This window comes from Emys orbicularis, chromosome 1 (genome assembly GCF_028017835.1).
Source record: "Emys orbicularis isolate rEmyOrb1 chromosome 1, rEmyOrb1.hap1, whole genome shotgun sequence".
Lineage (NCBI taxonomy): Eukaryota > Metazoa > Chordata > Testudines > Emydidae > Emys > Emys orbicularis.
The window spans coordinates 66,781,050-66,805,308 of record NC_088683.1 but is presented as its reverse complement, the minus strand read 5'-3'; the positions used below and the strand labels follow the sequence as shown (position 1 = coordinate 66,805,308).

At 38.5% G+C, this 24,259-nt stretch overlaps 1 protein-coding gene across 1 annotated transcript in view; it reads right to left on the bottom strand.

Moving 5' to 3' along the window:
- Positions 1 to 23,824, bottom strand: part of HMGA2 (high mobility group AT-hook 2) — a 107,920-nt gene extending 84,096 nt beyond the window's left edge. Inside the window, exons 1-3 of the mRNA XM_065402406.1 lie at positions 23,708 to 23,824; positions 21,161 to 21,247; positions 11,771 to 11,821 (exon numbers count right to left, since the gene is read on the bottom strand). Coding sequence (XP_065258478.1) covers positions 11,771 to 11,821; positions 21,161 to 21,247; positions 23,708 to 23,824 — 255 coding nt within the window. The remainder of the gene's footprint in view (positions 1 to 11,770; positions 11,822 to 21,160; positions 21,248 to 23,707) is intronic.
- Positions 23,825 to 24,259: the final 435 nt, after the last annotated feature.

The window sequence follows — 24,259 nt, the reverse complement described above, 5'->3', positions numbered from 1 at the left end:
TGCTCAGTGTTGCAACGCCTAAGTCCCTTTGTGGATCCCATCCTAAATTTCTGTACAAGTCTAATCAATCCTTTATTTATGTGGTATTGTCTGCAGGAGGTGCTTCCACCTTCCTCTAACCAAAACACCACTACCTAAGTAAAATGTGTACCAAACTTATTGAGATTCAACTGTTATTATGATATATGCTCACAATGTACTCAACATTGAACAAAACACAAAGAACATTTTAAATCTGAGTAGCAGATGAATATTTGGCACTTATGTCACTCTTTTTCATCAACGGATCTCACAGTTTTATGTTAGCATGATAATAATACCTCATTTTATAGACAGCTAAATGACTTGCATAAGGTCACACACCAAGTCAGTGGTAGACTAAGAACTAGAATCCAGGGATGAATTGAAAAGGACCGTTCACTTCAATGGGACCAAGATTTCACCCTACATCTCCTGGATCCCAGCCCCCTGCTCAATCTACTTGACCATAGCCACCTGAAGTATTTACTAAAACAATCTTTACCTTAATATAAGGCCTGATATTACAGCTGTTTCATGCCTGGAAAACTTCAATTGACTTCATCATGAGTTCTCTGAATGAAATGTTTCCAAAATCAGGCCAATACAGTCCAGGGAGACCTCTGTTGCACCTAATGGTGGCATAAACTGTTTCTACAGCTAGGCATGCATCCCACAGGAGTCTGGTGTTTTTGCTCTGAATTTTTAATGCTGTAAGCCAAGTGCTGTATCAGACAAACGATGGAAAAAAGGTTCCTGAGCAGATTTTTCAAAGCATCATTAACAGGAAACAATGCAGTATGAGTGGGCAGAGTATGAATGAGTTCAACGTGAATACTAAGGAAACCCCAAAAATATGTGAGCACAGTGCAACTTTGATAAGATCATGATAGCGAAGCGCACGTATGTGTTTGTATTACAACTTGTAAAAGCTCCCAATTGATCTTTATTAGGATAATTGATGTAACAGTCAAGATGGATTAAGATAACATATTGGATAAAGTTGCCATTCTCTCTATATACAGGGACTACCAGTTTTAATGAGTTTTAAGTGCTAAGCAGTTATTCTAAACAGAGAGGATGTAAAACAAAAAATTCTAAACCCGGCTGATTCATTAATAATTTGAATGGTTCCAAAATGTAAGCTACGCCCATTGGTACACTAAAGCATACAGACCTCTATGGGCCCATTTACACTGGTGTAAATCCATTAAAATTAATGTGGTTACTGCAAGCTTAGCTTATTAATATTATTATGTACATCACTGTAACTAGGAACAGAATTTGACCCTGCAATTTACAGACACCTACACTGACAGTCTAGAAAAGGATAAACTTATGATGATATGTCCAAATAAAATATACTGTAGAACCTCAGAGTTACGAATACCAGAGTTATGAACTGACCCGTCAACCATACACCTCATTTGGAACCGGAAGTACTCAATCATGCAGCAACAGAGACCAAAAAAAAAAAAAGGGGGGCAAATACAGTACAGTACTGTGTTAAACATAAGCTGCTTTAAGAAAAAGAGGAAAAGTTTTAAAGAAAGATTTGACAAGGTAAGGAAACTGTTTCTGTACTTGTTTCATTTAAATTAAGATGGCTAAAAGCAGCATTTTTCTTCTGCATAGTAAAGTTTCAAAGCTTTATTAAGTCAATGTTCAGAGGTAAACTTTTGAAAGAAAAACTAGAATGTTTTGTTCAGAGTTACGAACATTTAAGAGTTACGAAAAACCTCCATTCCCAAGGTGTTTGTAACTCTGAGGTTCTACTATAACAAGCAAAACAAAAGAGCACATTACGCACTACTAGCTTCCATAAATTGCTATGAAAAGAATTACTATCTTGAATTCTTCTTCCCCAACATATGTAAAATTACACAATACATGTATTAAATTGCCTAAGGTCCAACGAGTAGGAAATGAACTACTATTTCAACAGCTAAAGCAAGAAATAAGCTCATGTGAAAGACTTCATGGAAAGCAGCTCTCCTTGTATACAGTCCTAGCCACACTGTAAAACACACAAGGGCCATGTTCCATGAATGTATTGAATTCTGCAATGTCAGCCTCCGGGCAAAAATAATGAAGCCTACAGATGGCCATATTCATAGATGTAGTACCTCCCTCCTCAGATCTGTCAACTAAGAGTGGCCCTGAGGATGCTCTTGCGCAATATAAAGGTCACAGTTCCACCAAGAAATCAAGGGAACATTAAAGCTGGACAAACCAAGTGAGCAATGACAAAAAAGAAAACTCTGTGACTGACAGTTCCTTCTGCTTGTAAACAAGGAAGTTATACTACATCAACAGTCACTGACACAGACCAATACTGACAAGAGTTTGTAAAATCAGAATCACTTTGAACCGAGAATGACAAAAGATTGCAGAACAAACAGTGCATTATAAATGTTATCATCTATAACATCAAGATTTCAAGTTCCTCAACATATGACTTTTTCATTCAGTCGTTCCCCTCCCTGGGCCTTGGTGCTTCCTGTTACAGAGTCTCCCTGAAGAATGAAAATATTTGGATTCTCCGGGACCTTAGCAAATATCCTGTTCCTTTATTGACAATGTCACTGATGCATCTGAAATTGCTAAATTATATATCTTAACTGACTCTTTAAATGGTAAAGATCTGGATTCATCTTTCTGTGATGTTAGTGTTTTCAGATTCAATCGGCAGGTTTTGTCCCAGTATTTTATTTTTCTTTTAAGATCTAAACAACACTGCACATAGGTCCTGAAAAAGACAAATAATCGCTCTGCTGTAAACATGCCGTGTTCCTCACACTTTTTTAATTTGAACCTGTACCAAAATTGAGTGGCTATAAATGGGCAATGCTAACTAAAGACACATATAAAGTACATTATTGTTGGTATAAAAACTGGTTTTCCTGAATCAGGTGCTTGTATTTAATGAGAGCAGCCCCCTTTCTTGTTGAAAATCCTGTACTGTAACTAAAATATAATACTGAATTTCAATATGAAGCAAACCTTTGTCCTATGATTAAGGGAAAGGAAATAATAATAATAATGCTTGCACTTACATCATGCAATGATTTCATTCAAGGACCTCAAAGCATTTTCCAAACATTAAGCATCCCAAAACCATCGGAAGAGACTCAAACCTGCATTGCATCCAGATCTCCAATTGGGGTATGTAAAGAATGTAGAATCAGGCTTAAAGCATCACTGGTAGTAAGTGTTATCAAACTCCTTATTTCAGATGGGTGAATTTAAGCACAGAGGGCCTTATTATCATTTACACTAAACATCACCACTCTAGCAGTATAAAATGGGAGGAAATTATCATTACCGCTAGAGGCCACAGTGTAAATGAGCATTGGGCACAGAGGGATTAAGTGGCTTCCCCCATACCACATAGAGAGTAAGAACTGGAAGAGAATCCAGGAGTCCTGACTCTCAGCCTAACCATCAGATGACACTTTTACACATGGTATTCCATTCATTGTGTCAGGTTTCCCCCCAACCCCCATATACTCAAGGGTGTAAGGTGTTGACTTTTTTATTTCTGAAGTGGGAGGCAGTGGAGGTGCTAGCCCATTGGGGGTCCTATTCAGGAATGTTTCCCCCCGTGCCCCCAACACATACTAATAAACTAAGCTGAGCCTGGAGTGTTTATTTTCGGATCTTTTTGAAAACATATAGTTTTTAAAATGAGTAAAATACTAACACAGGCAAGTTCTTATGAAAATAATAATAAAAAAATCAAACAGGGGGCCCCCTTGAGCTGCTCAGGGCCCCTAAACAATTGCTTAGTCTGCTTATGCCTAGTGCCAGCTCTGGTGGCAGGCCTTTAACTGGACATGTCCAGTGTCCATAGCAAAAATCACCTTGTGTCTCAATAAAATAGATTACTTACATTCAGAACATTTAAGGAATTATCCAGCTAGGTTTGATGATTGTATTTCTCATTTTAAAAGACAAATGCAGGAGTTTTATATGCAATGAAGATTTAAGAAGGAGATAAGTTCACTAGGATTCACACTTCCGTCAAATAGAAACTAGAAAATAGAAAAATAGAAAATAGAGCCCAGTTACAGAAACTCACGCTGGTCCTGACACTCCCTCATCCATCTTGTACACAAAGAGTATGCAAGGCCCTTCCAAGTCCTCCCTACGTCATTGTCCTGACAGCTAGACATGTGCTGGATGCATCTTTAGCCTATAGGAATTGGAAACAAGCAGATGCATTGGTTTGGGAAACAATTCAAATGTGTGCTTCCCTCCATCAACTAACCTGTAGACAAGTGAGAGCTACTAAGAAAGGACAACCTTCCTATGATACAAGGCAAGTATCAGGAAATCAGAGTTCTATTCCTGGCTCTTCCAAAGATTTCATATGTGACCCTGGGCAAGACACTTAGGGCCAAATTTCTAAAATATTTAGCTGCTTAACTCCCATTTATTTCAATGGTAGTTAGATACCTAAATGTCTTAAAAACTGGGCTCCTAACCTCTATGGAGTACATTTTCAATAGGCTGAGGCTCAACATCTCCTTTTATACCCACAAAATTTTCATGGAGAAAAACTGAACTGCAGGAGCAAATCTGAGTGCTTGTACCTCTACCTAACTGATTTGTGCAGTCAGATCCTTAGAGACACAGGTAGTAAGAACTGTACCTGCAACTGAACTGTGGCTGCACATACTGGAGGCGCAAAATTCCCTCAGAAGAAGTGGGCTACCCTTTTGGCAATGTAGCTCCTGAATCTGTTTTCCCATATATAAAAAGGGGATGCAGGAATACTTACCTACCTGACAAGAAGTGCTATGAAAATTAAGGGATACTGTCAAATGAAAAATCATTTTTAAATACACTAACTTTCTTACCTATGCTACTAATAACACCTGAGATTATAAAAAATAAACATTTTAAAATGTCAACTTACTTTTCACTATTGATACTGTTTCCTTACTTATTGCATTTCCCTCACTTTCAACCATGAACATTTGCTGTTTGGGGCCAATCTGAATTGGCAGTTTCCCTTTAATGACTATGAATGCTTTGAGAAGCTCAGATAGAAAATGCTATAGAAATGCAAAGTTTTGCTCTTTGGTTAACTTGGACATCTTGTGATACCCCATTCTGGCATAGAGGGCATCAGTGAACTACCCTTTTGATAATATAAATAAAAGCCCTTGTTAAGGTCTGGTCTACGCTACAGACCTATATCGGTACAACTGCGTCGCTCAGGGATGTGAAAAATACCGACCTAACCCTCCGTGTAGACCGCACTATGTTGGCGCTACAGTGGTGCAGCTGCGCCAATGCATGATGCAGCTGCGCTGATGCAACATTTTAGATGTAGACGTGCCCTAACTGTAGTCCATAAAGATATAGGATCAAATTCTCTACTGGTATAAATGGGCAGAACTCCATTGCCATCCATGGAGTCACACCCACTTATACCAGCAGAGAATTTGGCTCCAAAATTCTGAGCAGGGATGATAACTGTGATATCACATACAAAATCCTTTACTTGACTCTGATCTTAGACCTACCCAAAGCTTGTACAGAAATGAAGATGCACACACCTCTCTAAATATATCCAAGGCAGAATATGTTTTTAAGGCATGTTTTCCATTCATTGGCTTCCAGAATGGAGAAGTTGTTTTCCTTCTCCAGAATGCCAAATGGAAAGAAAATAATTAAATGGCAAAATTATGAATCTTTAAAAATTCACCAGTAATTAGAGATAATCTTAAAGGTTGCTGGATAACTTGCTTTTGCAGTCATTCTAGCCTTTTGAGAGATTATACTTTTTGCAGATCATCCTGTTTGGAAACGATATAAATAAATATGATGCTTTCTAAGTCTTTTAACTTGTTCTTCATGTAACTTAACTTCATGTCACTTGTCTACACTTTCAGCTTAGGAATTGTGAGGACACTAGTAATTAGTCTGACCACTATAGCTATAAAAGCCCATCCAAGATCTTTAGGTGGGTAAAATGATGACCGTCCACAGGCAGTAGTCTTGCCTGCATTGATTCATTCATAAGGCTCTACAATAGAGGTGGGCAAACTACGGCCCGCGGGCCAGATCTGGCCCACCAGCGGTTTTGATCCGGCCCTGGAGCTCTCGCGGCTCCACTGGCAGGCCGCGAAACAGTTTGTTTACATTGACGTTCGCAGTTCACGGCCAATGGGAGCTGCAGGAAGCGGCGCGGACCAAAGGGACATGATGTCCACTGCTTCCCACAGCTCTGGTAACGTGGCTGGTAACGGCAAACCACGGACACTGGGAGCTACAGGCGGCCATGCTTGTGGATGGTCAATGTAAGCAAACTGTCTCGCGGCCCGCCAGCGGATTACCCTGATGGGCCATGTGCGGCTGCAGGTTGCCCACCACTGATCTAAATAATTGATGAAGATATTAAACAGAACCAGACCCAGAACAGATCTCTGCAGGACCCCCCTTAATATGCCCTTCCAGCTTGACTGTGAACCACTGATAACTACTCTCTTGGAACAGTTTGCCATTCAGTTATGCATCCACAGTATAGTAGCTCTATCTAGGCTGTATTTCCCTAGTTTATTTATGAGAAGGTCACGTGAGACAATATTAAAAGCCTTACTAAAGTCAAGATATACCACATTTACTGCTTCCCCCCCATCCACACAGTTAGTTACCCTGTCAAAGAAAGCTATTAGGTTCGTTTGACATGATTTGTTCTTGACAAATCCATGGTGACTGTTACTTATTATCTTCTAGGTGTTTGCAAATTGATTGCTTAATTATTTTCCCCATCATCTTTCTGGGTACTGAAGTTAAGCTGACTGGTCTGTAATTCCCTGGGTTGTCCTTATTCCCCTTTTTATAGATCGGCACTATATTTGCCCTTTTCCAGTCCTCTGGAATCTCTCCCATCTTCCATGACTTTTTGAAGACAACCGCTAATGTCTCAGCTATCTCCTCAGTCAGCTCCTTGAGTATTCTAGGATGTATTTCATCAGGCCCTGGTGACTTGAAGACATCTAACTAAGTCTAAGTAATTTTTAACTTGTTCTTTCCCTATTTTAGCCTCTGATCCTATCTCATTTTCACAGGCATTCATTAAGTTAGATGTCCAATTGCTACGAAACTTTCTGATGAAAACTAAAACAAAAAAGTTATTTATCCCTTCTGCCATTTCCACATTTTCTGTTATTGTTTCCCCCCACTCATTCAGTAATGGCCCTACCCTGTCCTTGGTCTTCCTCTTGCTTCTAATGTATTTATATAATTTGGAGAAAAAGTTATCAGCTAGAAATCATTTTCTTCACTTTTTTAAAAACAGTTTTGTACCTCTTACTCTAATTTTCGGCATTTAAGGTGAAATCCTGGCCCTACTGACGTCAATGGCATAACTTCTATTGACTTCAATGGGGGAAGGATTACACCCTTAAACTTCAGAAACATAGACTTGTCCACCTACGCATGTTAAGATCAGCTCAAACCCTTGCATAGGGAAATGGAGTTTACTTCTGTTTGTTTTATCGCTACCAATTTGAAATGCACTCTTTAGCACATTTGGCAGTAAATATAGCTGCCTGAAAGAAAAAGTCAGGTTATCCGAACAAATCACATTCATCTGTTATTTGTGTTTCAATGGTTCTGTGTGTGTGTGTTTGTGCACGCACTGTGCTTAGAAATTAACTACTTCCCCTCTGTTGTTATAAGCAAGTTATTGTTGGAGTTTTGTCCCTCCTTTGCACAATCCATTACCAGATAGTTTCATACTATTATATCATTATGTCAGTCACTTACCCACATCAACTCCAGACCCCTTACAAAGTTATAACATCTGCATATTGAGCTTTGGAATATGCCTGGCTATTTTATGTGCTTTTGAAAAGTTGTGTTTCCGTTTAAACAACGTGGGGGTGAAATCAGACAATGCTAAAAACCAATCTGGAGGGAAAAAAAGAAAGACAAACCTAAATACCCTTTTAAAGCATCATCTTCAGAATGAGGTTTCAGGTTTCGCCATTAAACTGAAGTTTGAGAGCACTAGAAGTCTGTGAAATTTCCAGGACTTTTCAATATGATCCATTGGAATGAATTATATTATAACTGCTTATTCAGTCTCCGTTCCGCTCCTGCCCCAACACAGTACTTCACTCAGATTACTAGCCTTACACAAATGTAAAAAATGTGGAAGTTTAACGTGTAGGCTCCTTGGGAAATGGCAATGGAGACCTACTCCTGCTTCTCACTGACTCCAGTGTGAGTAGGGTTAGGCTCCACAGGTGAAATCCTGGCCCCACTGAAGACAATGGCAAAACTCCCATTGACTTCAATGGGGCCTCATGTCTTTATTATCTCTGTAAATTGCTGTGAACATCTATGACACATACAATAGTAATTCTCCTAATAAAAAGCCAGGTTGCTTCATCTGCATGTTCCACTGGCATCAAAGAACCTAGATCATATCCCTGTATCAAAACTTCTAAAATTAAAGAGTAACAAGCATACAAATAAATGTTTTTCATCATTAAAATAATAGGATTTTCTCCCCCCAAAGTTTTATTGTACTGCACACATATGTCCAGCAACTTGTGGTGACAGATGGGTTCTACTACAACTGAAACTGAATTTCTGATTCCAAATATGATGGTTCCCATCTGGTTCTTCCTTATTATCTTCAGTGCTTTTAATCAATTAACTCTAAATGTGGGTGGCTTTTCTTTATAACCAAATATTTATTTCCTATAGAGCCACTCACTCTTTATTGTTTGTTCAACAGACAAGGATCTTATCTTCCTGGACTATTTTTCAAAGTACACATTATTTTATTAAAAATATTACTTTGTTTATTGTACACGTCTGGTAAAACAGGTTTCCACTCACTTCACTTCAGCTTTTTTCTCCAGGTTTTATACATTCATAGTCAACTAGATTTAGTCCTTCTTCTAAAAAAAATTGTGAGTCACAAATATTAAATACTTAATTTGAACTGGCAGAAAGACTGGCTACCAGAATTCTACAGAAGTCTGTTAGCTAGTTTATTTCTGCATGTGCATATTGAAGGAAACAGCAGAAATAATACTTTACAATTTGATGAACAACATATGACACAAAACCTCTAAACTCACAAAAATAGGTTACAAACTTAGAAAAATATCCGTCCTATACAATTTCTTGCCCCCCGCAAACACAAAGGAAATCTACGCATTCCTTATTTTAATTGATACATAACTGTTTAAAGTAATGCTTGATACAAACATACTAGATTAACAAAGAAAATAACCACTAATGTACTTTAAAAACCCAAATGAAATTCATGTGATAAAAAGGGGTGTTTTCTGAACAGAAGCTAGATGTTAAAACACAGTGGGCCCTATTATGCCATGCCCATCTGTTTTTAGGTAGAATCCCTCACAGATTTCCACAGCAAATACAGTACTGCTTAAAAATTGTTGGTATGATAATGGCTCCTAATGATTTAACAATATTTTTTCATGTATAAAATGTGATATGACTCTCCATTTTACCACATGTAAAGAGGAGCCTGCAAGCCTGACTCAAGCTGGAAAAAAGAAAAGCAGGAGAGAGAAAATGGCACTTTTATTTCCCAATGTCTACAACTTTATCCCATTGTTAGGTGCATGCTCATATATTATTTCTAAAATTCACTAAAAAACAACCATCCAGTACAGTAGCGAATGGGTAAAGGATTCCGTTTCTGATATTTGCAATAAGAAAATACTGCAGAGCTTTAAAATACTCTCTAATTTCAAGGAAATGAGTGACATTGTTGGAAAGCATTAAACTGGTTGCAGAGTGAAGACTGCCTCTATGGGAGAGTCAAGAATTTATTTCTGCAGTTCAATTTTTTCATCCAAAGGACTGTACCGTATTTATTTCTTTGTTACTACTGCCTGCTCGCTCTTGCCAGTATAAGCTACACAAACCAAAGTATAATATGCCAACTATAAAAAAAATACCCTTTTTTTTTCTCTTCAGAGAAGATACAGCTTAATCTCCAGATACAATGCCTGGGATGGTGCACCTCTTAGCACCACAGACTGTGACACTTTCCATTCCCACAGAGTTGTTAACCTTCTGCCTACAACCGCATACACCAAACGTGGTATAGATAGGTTGGATGTTATAAATTATTCTCATAAAACAGCCATTCATTTTGCCTCCCTGGGGACTGCACCCAATGTGAGGATTAGACAAGTTCAGTTAGCATCCACATATACAATCTCAGGCCCTAGTAAACTCTAGACAACCTTATAAGGAAACTGATAGTAATTGCTATACATTTTACTGAGCTATTTAGTGTTTGCCTCATGCAAGCCACCTTTGAGAAGGTTACCAATTCATGTAAGTTTTTATAAACTATCTAATCTCCTAATGCCAATGGGCTTCTTCTCTGTGTACAAAAAATTTGCCTAGTCTAAATACTGTAGACATGTATAGTATATACTGTATGTGACTGTCTGATTTTCTCCACAATATTAGAGGAAGATCCTCAGGCACTTTTATCACGGGACCACAATAGGACTATTTTTATTGTGTATGTTAAAGCCATCCCTCCTCTCTTGCGCTTAGCTGCTGACACTTTGGGGAATGTCAGTTGTAGTTATAAGCTTCCTGTGGTGCTGTTTTAGCTCTAGGAAGCCTGGATGTCTTGACAACAGTCTTAATATATATTGGAAAGGAAAAGGATGAGCTAATGGAGGGAAAATGACAACATGAAGATGAGGGAAGAGAAGAAGGAACATAATAAAGGAATGAAGAAGAAGAGATGAGGTAGTAAAAAGAAGTATAGAAAAAAATAGAGGACAGATGTGTAGAAGTTAAAGGTAATGGGAGAAGGAAAACTAGATAGAGAATTTATTATGGAACATATGGTTGCACTGTCAATTTCTCCCATTAACTCAGGTGACATTTTCATCACTTTCCTTTTGAAAGTGTGTGTATAAGGGAGAGAAGTAAAAAAGGACATGTACAAGAAGTACTCAACAACTGAACACTGAATTTCTAGACTCCAAGCGACCAGAAATCTGTATGACAAGAGGATCAAGGGCACCTTCTGAAAATACATTTGTCTCTGACATCAACATCCAGGGAGCCAATAGTAGTGTGAAAGAGCAATATTTTAAAATTTAATAACAAGACAAATGAAAAATATAACAAATCACCCAGTCTATGTGAGGTATACAGCTTGCCCAGACAGCGAAAACATTAGGTGCAAGTTACCCAACGTTTATTTTTGTTCCTTTTAAGGATTTTGGAGGTGGAAATTTACTCTGTTTCCCAGGGACTGTGGAGCATTACTAAAGAGACAAAGAGGTTTTGTTTTTTTAACTTTATCTTGTACACACTGCATTTGAATTTTATCACCTTTCATAATCACTTTCTGATGCCTGATAATACCCCCTTTAACCTTTGTTACTCAATTACAGAACAAGTTATCTCATTGTTACTCTTTTTTTGAAGGAAGAGTTGAGACTCTTTTCATGCTGATAAGAGACATATAAGTATTCAATGCCAGCAAACATTTAGTAGTAAAGTGTCTTGAGCAAACTATCAGAGTCTAAAGGTAGGAAGTTGAGATAAGGTTTCTGATGCCTTAACCCTTTCCTCGACCCAACAGAACAGAAAGAAATGAGACAGACATTCTTTTAAAAAAAATGAAATAGAAATAGTCTTCTTCTAATGAATGGCATTAAAACGTTTTATAAAGCAGAAAAATAAATCAAATGACTAGAAGTGGAATACTTACCCATTTTCTGGGCCGGCCTCTGGGTCGTTTTTCTCCAGTGGCTTCTGCTTTCTGTAAAGTGAAAAAACAATGTATTTGATAAGCCAACATTATTTAGCAGTGCTGGTAACTGGGAACATATTTCTTGTAATATTATCCATAATTATGTATCTGCTGATTAGATGGGTGGCATTAAGTCTCCGTCTCTCTCTCCCCTGTGGCTTGAATCTTGACTGCATTCCTTTTTCTAATATTTGATAGCATAGACTTAAAGATATTAAAATCCCCTCTTGTGGAGTAAAAAGAATACAGTTTGTTTCAAGAAGGAAGGAAACTTTTTTAAAACTGATGGACTATTCGCAATGGTCTGCCTGTTTTTCCTCTATTGATAATGTTCAGAAAGCAAACCAGCATGTTTGACAAAGAATATCATCTTGAACATGTGTGTATTTCTACTTAGTGATACTTTCCTGATTCTGAGTAACATTTTCCTTTTCAGGTGCAAACACGTCCTTTAAACTCTGAACACACCTTTCACCATTCCAAAATATGTCTTCATTTTAAGTGTTGAAGAAAATTCAACAGTAGGTGCCCTAGAAATGGCACCTGATATGTAAGCATGGCCTAGCGATTAGTGCAAGGAGCTCAAAAAGAGAAAACACCGATTCCATTCAGGACTCTGTCATTAGTTTGCTTGGTGACCGTGGGATATACTTACCCACTTTTGTAATGCAACTTTGAAATCCTTGGATGAAAAATTACATATAAAATGTTATTTACAGACAAAGTATGTCCACCATATATATGTCAATATCTGATTAATAATAATGGTAGTTAGGTAGGTGAACTACAGGTGAAATCCTTGCCGCACTCAAGTCAATGGCAAAACTCCCTTCTATGGGGCCAGGATTTCACCCTATGTGCATAATCATTCCTTAGAATCAAGGGTTTTTTGTATGCCTGGTGTATTATACGTGTTTTCCTATATTGCTTCTTCAAAGGAGTGTGTGTATTTGACCTTCCCCTCAGGAGTCAATTGTCTCATTACATAAATCACTTATTGGCATATCTCTGTAAAATGTGTGTAATGCCTTGTCATGTAAAATGAATCCCACAAGAAGAGCTGGGAAAGTACTGGGGCCAATCCCTATAAACCCTACACTATAAGTGCAGCGAAATGACCTTGAAATAAATCTCACCAAGAAGAAATGTGTGAAAAATAAAATTCACATTCCTAAAGGGCAAAATTATCACTTAGACTTGTTAAAAGAGTAAACTTGCTCTTTAACAGTTTATACCAGTGTTACATGTAAGGTGAAACCCTCTTATGAGAATACTTTTTAAAGAAGTACATTTGCTGTATTCTCTAGCTATTTAAGAGGTTTTTGTTTCCCTTCAAACCCTTCATTATTATGTCCTTATAAGCTGGACCGCGCAAATAGAGATTAATTTTAGTGTATGATGTCCAATAGACACATAGTTATTGTTTGAACTATCTGAGGCATTAATTTTTAAGAATGGATCAGTTTAAAATGTTCTAAATCAACACTTGACATCTTAGTAAAGGAGCAACAATCCCCCTCCTTTTTTTAAGGTTTTACTACTCTTAAAACTAAGATCATGCTGCCAGTGTCCTTAAAAAAATGAACATGAACTTTTTTAGATCGACAGCAAACCTGGTCTTGAAATCAAACTTTAAAAAACCCAGTAAGTTGACCTAGCCCAGTGGTTCTCAAACTTTTGTACTGGCGACCCCTTTCACATAGCAAGCCTCAGAGTGTGACACCCCCCCTTATAAATTAAAAACACTTTCAAATATATTTAACACCCTTATAAATGCTGGAGGCAAAGCGGAGATTGGATTGGAGGCTGACAACTTGTAACCCCCTGAGGAGTCCCAACTCCCAGTTTGAGAACCCCTGGGGGTGACTCAGTGAAATACGCTTCAGGTTTTAAGACACTTAGGCTTTCTCTACACTGGCAACTGAAAGACAAAACTTTTGTCATTCAGAGGTGTTAAAAAAACACACACCCTCCCCCGAAAGGCAAAAGTTTTGTCGAGTGCTCCTGCCGACAGCGCTAATGCCGCTCGTTGTAGGTGGAAGTTTTCTGTCGGCAGGAGAGCTATCTTTTGCCAACAAACAGCAGCTACACTGCGCTACACTGCGTGCCTTTTAGTGGCACAGCTGTAGCAGCACAGCCATATCGCTAAAAGCTGTGTAGTGTAGACAAAGCCTTAGAGCTTGTATACATGGGGACACCTGGGAAAGTTAATACAAATTAACTAAAGGTGTGGATTTGAAGTTACACCACTTAAATCCGCATTGCAATGGAACACTCTCATTTAGTCAGAATTAGAGTGGCCTTAATTTGGTTCAGTTTAGTTCATTTATAAAGTGAGTAAAAATAAACTGAATTAAGGCCGTTTATTTCTGAATAGCAGTCTCCACACAGGGATTTAAATGGTTGAACTCAGTGGTTCTCAAACTTTTGTACTGGTGACTAATTTCACATAGCAAGCCTCTGAGTGTGACCCCCCCTTATAAATTAAAAACACTTTTAAATATATTTAACACATTATAAATGCTGGAGGCAAAGGGGGTTTGGGGTGGAGGCTGACAGCTCGCAACCCCCCCCCATGTAATAATCTCGCGACCCCCTGAGGGGTCCCGACCCCCAGTTTGAGAACCCCTGACCTAGACTATATAAAGTAGCTTGACTGGAAAGAGTACATGCAGATTTCTTTGAATAATCAATCTTCATTTCCAGTCCTAAACTTCATGCAGTGTGGCTGAGAGCTGTTAACAATATGTTTCACCCCAGAGGTGGCTACATTCAGTAGTGGATAGTGTTCCCTGTGTATAGTTTGTATATCAGTTTGTAAAGTGCTTCAGGACCCTTTGGAATGAAAGGCACTATGTTAGTGATGTATATGATTTCCACCTCATGTCAGAAGAAAAACATTTCTATAGTTCTTATCAAAACCAAATCTTTCCCAGAGGTGAGCTGGGCAAACAGAAGTGCATTCCAGTTCATTATGTTTTGGTACAGAGAGATGCTGTAAGCAAACAGGAAGGTTTCCATAGACTAAACTGCAGAAGATGAATGACAAGGACTTCCGTAATGGACATTTTATCTCTACTCTAAAAGGCAAAGACAAAACACTTCTTGAACAAACAAGAAGGAAAATAATGGTCAAAAGATGATAGTAAAGACAAGGAATCTAGGAAACATAGTTCCAGTTTTTCACTGGGATATTTAATTATTATTAATATTAATATTTTGACAAATATAGCACAAGTTTACTTTGGGAGCACAATATTGTCACAATATAAATACCTGGAGTCATGACTAGTTATTTAGCAGTGATCCTGTCAAATAAATAAAATTGTGTGGAAAAATGTAAAATTTAATTAACAAGAAGTTAAACACATCAACACAACAGCACTACTTTGCCTTTTTAATAGATATTTAGAGCAATTTAATCTAATTACTCTGCTAACTGTTTGCTTTTATTACACTGTTGTGTCTTGAGCGAGGGACAAATCCAGAGAGAGCACCAAACCTCCTAAACATAACAAACAGTATTATTTAGGCGGCAGCTTGCAAGTGATCTCAGCTATCCACTGCAGTTTATACCTGCTTAATCAAAGGAAGCTGTTTCTTTTTAATCCTCTGATGCAATGTAGAGTAAGGTGTGTTGTATTGGGTTATATCTCAGCACATGACTCAACATGCTGAGACATGACTTTGCTCTATATAACATAACACAACAACATTTAACACTGAACATAAAACAGAGGAGGGCTGAGCAAGGGGAGGGAAGGTTAGCATATATGCAGTTTAAGGGTGTTTTTCTTTTTTTTAAATTAACACACTTTCATGTGCAATATTAGAAGCAATTAATAGCTGTGATAAAACATTTTGGGAGTGGAACTGAATTAAGTAGCTTTTTGAGCACAAAATATGTCTGAAAAAATGGTATTTTTCATGCTATCACAACTGCCACTTCAATCTTTTTCATATTAAAGGCAATTAACAGTCAATGGAAAGGTCTGCAATTCATCTAAGCTTCAGTAGCACAAGGCGACTTGAAGCTGCTTCATAACCTCACACTGTCCTGGGCTCGCAAAAATGGAGTCTGACTTTCCCACCACCGGCGCCTCCTTGGTGCATGGGTGGGCAATGCCAAGCAGAAACTGAAACTGTGCAGTTGAAGGCAATTAACAAGACAAGATGAGTGTAAATAATTGAATGGATATAAAGTGTTCTTTGGGCATCCATATATTGTCAAGCACAAACCCAAATGCAACAGAATCCATATCTTGTATACTCTATCTGTTTTGCAAAATGATCTGTTGAGATGTCAAGATAAAATGTGTCAGAGGCATAGGTCAGCTGGAGTAATTGATAGCTCTCTCAACAAAGATCACTATTGTCGAACCTAGTCAAGAGAACTTGCACAATGAAGTGTCCCTCTACTGAAGTCACTTTGTTAAAAACAATAATAAAAGGACTCTGAGGTACTGAACAGACATAATCTTGTTATAGCTTCCATGTCATATTTACCCAGTTTATCACTAAACAGGGTGTCCTGCCTGACACATCTTACTGAAAACATCTCAGTGGCTGTAGTCTCCATGTTTTAGGTGCAATGGCCACTTGTACATCACATAGAATCATAGAAATGCAGGGCTGGAGGGGACCTGAAGAAATCATCAAGTCCAATCCCCTGCACTGAGGCAAGACCAAGTAAACCTAGACCATCCCGGACAGGTGTTTGTCTAACCTGTCCTTAACAACCTCCAGTGATGCGGATTCCACAAACTCTCTGGGAAGGCTACTCCAGAGCTTAACTACCCTTACAGTTAGAAAGTTTTTCCTAACATCTAATCTAAATCTCCCTTGCTCCAGATTAAGCCCATTACTTCTTGTCCTACCTTCAGTGGACATGAAGAACAATTGATCACAGTTCTCTTTACAACAGCTCTTAATATATTTGAAGATTGTTAACAGGTTCCCCCTCCCCCCAGTCTTCTGTTCTCAAGGCCAGTTTTTTTAACCTTTCCTCATAGGTCAACTAGATTTTCATCAACCAATGTAGGGTGAAATTGTGGCCCCAAAGAAGTCAGTGGCAAAACTCTCACTGATTTCAACAGGGCCAGGATTTCACCTGACTATTTAACTTAGAGACACAAACCTCTCTTCATAGAAGGCATATAACAAAGTGTAGATACAAACAGTACCACTAACTTTTGTTTGCAAAGTGTGCATTTCCCAACTCACGCGTTTTTGAGTTATTTAATTTCATTCTAATGAAAAACAAATGACTCTATTTTAGTTGAGCCGGACCTAAACTTTTAAATTGAAGGTGAATTTGACATAAGAGCACTTTTTGGGATGCATTTCTGAAGTTTTCTGTTATGGCACATAGTAACTATTTCTATCGTTTTACTCCAAAAGCGTGTTTTTTCATTCCAAAAAAGGGAAATTTTATCATGCACAAATATAGGAGCTAAACAAAGAAAAGCCCTGAATGCATAAGGGAAATGGAGATGTACCGGTAACAGTGCTACCTCAGTCTAACAAATAAAACATAGGTACGGAGCAACCAAGAAGATAATAGAGGGATGTCAATATGTTGTTCTTTTTGCAAAGTCAAACAGATAAACCTTAGAAAAGAGAATACCTCCATTTTTGGTTTAAATCAATGAGAGCAGGACTTGTTCAGAGACATAAGCTCCAATGATAGAGTAATCTAAACACTCTAGTACAATGTGATTAGAGTCCTTTTATGTCTGTCTCCTACTTGTCATCTGTTAATATGTTATTCGCATTCACTGTTTGTGGAAAATTAAAGTGACTGAGAGGTTGGGGTGTTTTTTTGTAAAATGCAGGTTTACCTTATGTATTCATCTAATACATACATGTAATAAATATGTATAAGCGTGGTAGAATTCTATTTTTATATAATTTTGACTGATATTGGTTTGTTTCTAAGCCTTTTTTATTTTCATCTATTTAAATTTTCACTGTTGCACAAAATCATGGGTTTTAAGCATTTTTTTAAAAATTGTATCAATTTAAATTTTCACAGTTGTAGGAAATTATGAGAGTGTCAGACAATAATTATTTAATGACAGCAGACATTGAGATTAAAAAAGATAAAGCTTTATAACCGATCAAACATAAATTGTGATCACATCAAATTATGCAAAGTAAATATCCTTAAATCAAACTCCAGTTATCACACAGCATTTTTCTTACTTTGCTTATATGTAAATTTTGATTATTATTGATGGAAATATTTTTCATTGATTTGTGTGTGAACAGTGAAATCAACGTTCACCAACAAACATTTACAGATAAAAATCCATCTTTCCAAGCCTAGATATGTATTATATGCAAGTCAGTTTTTATGTGTGTATTACCTGACATTAGAGTAATTGCTACATTATTAGCTGTCCAATTGGTCTTGCAACATTCTGCATGCATTGTCAAGTTTCACATTGCTAATTTCCTAACAAGCACAGTTTGTTTTCAAATGCCCCAAGGCCAGTTTACTAAGTCCAAACACAAGCTCTGCAAGTAAAAAAAAAACAAAAAAAAAACCATACACCAAGAAATTTTAAATATACCACGGAATCATGATCACAGGGAAAATGGTGCCTCAACTGATTTAAGGGTATTTACTTTTTAAAGTATAACAAAACAAAGCTCCAATACTTGTCTGAGTATTTTTAGCTCTCTGCCAGTTTGTGTAATACATTTTTAATTGTTATGTGTAATGGTTTGCAAGAGAACACCCGATCAATTAATCATGAGTGCCTTCTCACGTCCGCTCTGTGGGTTCTAGTGGTGTACGTTTATCTTACATGTTGTGAACACTATGGTATATTTCAATGAGCTCACTTTGAAAATCATAGGCCACACACTATTCTATAGAAAATTCCAGCAATTTTCAATTGCATGTAGAGCAACCAAGTTTACATGTATAGGGTCTTAGCAAAGTTAACAAGCAAGGCTTTGAGAGTTGGAAAAGGATATAGAGCCCGTTCAATTAATATATATTAATATATATGTCAGAAAATTACAACTGTAATTCATTATTTTAAAAAGTGATACCAACAACAACTGAACCATGAGTTTTTGTTTGTTTTTAAACGAGCAAACTTTTCAATTCATGTTTACTATGAGATTTATCATAAAAGAAATTGTATAAAATAAAAACTTTGAGGTGTCAAATGTGATATTACAACATCTATTTTAAAAAAGAGCAACAAATAGCTAGTTGAAACATGATCCCAAAGCTTTTACTTTATTTATTTATTTACTTATTTTTAAAAGTTCTACAACTGTTTTACACTTTGGAATATTTACCAAAGACTTGTGCATCTTACCCAAGATACATATTTTAACAATCATTCCATCACAAAAATTAAAAAAAAAACCACATCAGACTTATATTTAAGGAAACATCAAAGATTTTTTAATAGTAAATAAGACGTGTCCCTTGGTCAAATTTTATTACACATAACATTCTGTAGAGTTTGCCTTAGTTACAGTAGTTACTTGGTGAACTCTGAAAATCAAAAAGGTGCTATTAACTTGTTCAGTTCTTAATTCAGACTAAAAAGGAACTACATGCACCAAAATGATCTGAACGTAACTAAACTGCATAATATATAATTTTGTATAATAAAAAAGTCTTTTCTAATTTATGATGATTTTAAATCATTCAGATTTATTAACAGCTTTTAACATTTCTACTAGAAATATCTTTTAAAAATACATTTCGATGAAGAATTACTTTAAAATTTTATTCTTGCTAGAAATCTTCCAACAGTAATATTCAAAACGTTTAATCTTAAATTTTGATTTTCCAAACTAATAAAAATGTGTTTTCTCTCTTTTGAAGAATTAATTTTAAACTGTTTAATACTGAATCTGATGTACATTTTTAACTATACAAAGAAAAAAACCTAAATACCTACACTTATTAGGGTAGCAAAGTGGTTTCTGTATATTTTAAATATCTAACCTGAAAAGTACAATTTTTACCAACGTATACGTTTATTGATTGAATATACTGTTTTTTCCCAGCCCAGACACTAAAAAACAATTGGAAATTCAAACACTGTAGGAAAATGTTCCTTCAGCTAATATTCAAAACATTTAAAACAGACATGAAAGAACTTAATATTTATCACTAGTTGCTATGGTAATTTATAACACTGAAAACTATCGAACTTAACATGGTCAGTGCCCACAGGCACAAAGTAAACCACATTTAAAAATTAACCATAATTAGATGAGCCAACAGCCATCTTCCAACACACATTTTACCACATAACATAAAACCCACTGATACACTTAAGCACCACAGTTCACTCCCACATTTCACAACCTTTTGTTTTCAACTTAGTACCTGTAAATTAGTGCTAACTGCTGTGGACACCTCCACAGAACCATTACTCCTGTACTTATTTTCAAAACTACATACTTCTATTTACTTATGTTCACCAAAAAAATGTCATATATAAATGTATTATTAGCCTTGTTAGCAAGATTTTATAATGCACAGCATTGGCAAATTTAAATTTAAATTAAGCTAGTTTTTCAGGTTGAACTTGCAATTTAAAATCTATGAACTAAAAAGATTGTCTTCACTGGACTGGACTGTACCATTGCTAAACTATTCAGAACCACTATGGTATGTATCTGCTAGCAACACCAAATTGTAGGACTGGTTCAAAAGACTAATATTGTTTCAAGAAACAACCTCTTTGAAAGTGATTACTAAACAATACATAGCAGGCTGTTACTGTAACTCACAGTTTACTTTACCATCACAATTTAAAACTGTAAATTTCAAGAAATATTTCTATCAACACATAATTGGATTTACTTCTAATTAGCACATGTTTGACAAAGCACTTAGCTTTAATAGACAGATTTGTTTTGAAGTAGTAATGTAAATAAATGTACAGGCAATGAATTTTCATTTTTGTGCATAGAAGACTGTTTAAATCTTAAACTGGGAAAATACTACTACTAATAATAATTAATAATATTGATTTTCTTTCTAGACCACAATGCTAGCTGCAGAAGATCTCAATCAATACCTCAAATATGTCATATTATTTCATACTGCATGCACTGTACAAAAAGTAAATTGACCTCATATGTTCTGTGCTAGGGTCTTTCTGCAGCAAATGTTAACTCTGATCTTACAAAGGTAAAATGCAGAAAATATGTGGCCTCCATTATTAAAAATGGTTCAAACCCTACAGTTCAAAGGCTGAATGACTGGAATAATTTGGAAACTAACTGATGAGTGGACAGTAATTGTTAAGAACTCTCTCTCTCGCTCTCTCTCTCTCTCTCTCTCTCTCTCTCTCATAATCTCACCTTCTGAGCTGCTTTAGAGGGACTCTTGTTTTTGCTTCCTCTTGGTCTTCCTCTTGGTCTTTTAGGAGATGGTTCTCCAGTTGGTTCCTAAACACAGGAAAACATGCTATTGTAGCAAGAATCTCCACAAGACACTACCCAAATAGACCTTAAGTATAAACAACAACTGAAGAGCTACCTAAAAACATGAAGTATAAATGAATATGCACAACGTCACAGAATGATACAAAGTTTAAAGTGAAGTAGAGAACTCTAGTTTGCATATTAAAGTCTATGAGTCTATCATTTAAATTGTAATTATGTAAGAACATCATGAAAATTTGCATATTCTAACAACAGTAAAACATACCAGAAAACACAAATTGTTAACAGGGATGGCGATTGTGAACTTTGTGGAAAGATGGTTTTTCAAAATTAATTACCCATTTCATTTATGTTTCATCATAAAAGTATACAACTATGGTATGTAGTTTCTATCACAAACATTTTTTGAAAAAGCTCAATACTGAAAAACTGGGAAGTAATCTGCAGTTTTCTCTTAAGGACACAAATTGATTTTTTTTATTTGCCTTTGTTTTATGAAGTTTGCATTTGTCCAAACTTAATTGTCTTTTGTTAAAATGTAAATGTAAAGATTTCTTTACAACAGATTTTTGGCATGCAAATATTTGTGGAAATAAAATATCTGTAAAGAAAAAGTTTAACATATCTACACAAGAACAGTGATTATTTTAGCAATTTTCTTAACTGGTCCCTGTGTTTGATAGTAAATAAACCAGTCATTAAAATGGATATGAATGACTAATAGTTCGGATTCCAAATATTTATTCAGTGAATCATAAATACTATAAAACTCGTCTAGTTCTAAATATTGAACATTTCATTCAGATTACAGGATGTGGTAAAACTAATTAAATACAGTTTGTTAACTTAAACCAGCCTAAAACCCTTCAGATTTTAAATTCCCTGGTACATTTAGATAGTCTGGAAAGGAGATTAAATGATATGATTCTCAGTTGCGAGCCAGAGCGACATGGTGCACATCTGGATCGAACACGTTTTAGGAGATGCAATTTTCTTTCTCTCCGAGCCATTCAAATGCTAAAAAAAGCCATGCTCAAAACTTGCAGAGCCCAATGCTACTGGTTGGTTTTGTTGCAAGACCACGTTGTCGGAGCTAGGTGTAAACTGAGTTTGTGGGGTATAAAGCTGAGATCGCAAAGCTGAATAAGTGTCACAGGGCAGAGCGGGAAAACGTGGGGCTCCAGTTTTGTGGTTTTCCATAAGTATTTTATGTGCATTTTTCAGGAGCACACTGGAGGGGCAGGAGCAGCCGCATATCCCCCAGTTTAGGGGGATGTTTTCGAGGATGTTCTGCATAATATTTTCTAATCATCTGACATGCTTTGAAGGAAGTGGTGAGATGCTAACGAATGGAGTAAACATGTTTAAAGCCCGCGGAAGTCAGTTTAAATGAGCTCACTAGAAATCCCCACACACTTCCAATCGGTACTTCCGAAGCCTGCGAATTATGGCAAACAAAACCTCCAGCTCGGTGCTTCCCCATGCAGCCCCTGCAAAGCTGCAAGCTTAATTGGTTGCATCCGCAGGCAAAATCCCCGCAGCATACACCGCTTCAGAGGGGGTGGAAAAAGCCGGACTCGGGGAAGCAGAGTGGCAATGTCACTCCAGGAAAGGAAGGGGGGGGGGGGGGGCACAAGTCTAGCAAGCTTCAACCCGAGTCGGGTCCTGCAAGCGAAGAGGGGCCCGATGCGCCCCTTTTTTGGAGTCCCTGAAACTGACCAGGGGTGCAAAGCGAGGGGGGAGCGCCAGAACCCGGAACAGCCCCCCCCCCCCGAGGTGGAAGAACGACCTGCCTGGCAAAGGGCTCCGGAAATGCAAAAGGTGTTGTGACTGCGGCGCTGCCCCTCTCCAGCAGCCTCTCCCCGCCGCCGGGAGTGGGGGGCACCTTCGTGCACACGAAGGGGGGTCGGGGGGACCAAAAGCCAAGCGATTTTACAGCCGCACCCCCCAGCTCCAGGATCTAGGGGTTGGGCTGATCAAGCTCGGAGGCGGCAGCAGCCCCCGGTGGGACCCGACCCCCACAGCCCCGGAGCTTGCAAAGGCTCCGAGAGGAGGGAGCCAGCGCAGCTCAGTCCCTTCGCCCTCTCGCAATTTCAAACTCTGCTCGGGGATGACCCAGCGCGCGCTGGTTGGCCGGCTCTGCGCTGCTCCATGCTGCACGTTTCCATTGAACAGCGCTGCCACCACCACCACGCCGCGCACAATAGCCAGCGCCTCTGCCCGGCAACCCACCCCGCGCCGCCGCTGCGCCTTTCCCCCCTCCGGCGGGCAGCTCCGGCCCCTCTCCCGGCGCGTGCGGCGGAGCCTCTTCAGTGCTTAGCGGGGAAGGGCGCGCAACAAAGCTCCCCCCCCCGCACCCCCGCCGCCTTGTCCAGTCCCCAGGACTCCAGTGGCAGCGGGAGCCCGTCCATGGCCACGCTCGGCTCCTCTCGCGCGCGCTCCGTGTAGGGAGCGGGTACTGACTTGTGGCTGCTTCCTGGGTCTGCCCCGTCCTCTCTTCTGAGGCGCTGTGGCTGCAGGTTGCTCCTGGGCAGCAGTGGAAGTGGAAGGCTGGCCGGCTCCTTCCCCTCGTGTGCTCATCCTGCCGCTGCCGCTGCTCAGCCGGGAACAATCGCTCCGAGCACCTTGAAAGCTGGAGAGGGGGGTGCGGGGGGGATTCAACCCGAGCGCTCGCCGCTCGCTGCCACCACCGCACACCGGACGTCCTGGTGCTGCCAAAAAGGAGAGAAGGGGAGGAGGAGGAGGTGATGGTGGTAGCGGTGCTGGTGGTGGAGGAGGAGGGGGGGACTCTGCTCTCTTCTCTCCCGTACGCTTTGGGAACAGGGATCGCTAGTAACGCGGCGCAATTCAAGAAGGGGGGTGGGGAAGGAGGGAGAGAGAGAGGGTGAATTGCAGCCCTACAAATGCCAGGAGGGGGGACCGCTGCAAGCAGAGCAGGAGCAAACCAAGTGGGGGGGAAAATATCTTCTTGCCAAAATGGGAAGCAAGCGGTGGCTATCGCCCGGGGACCGGCTC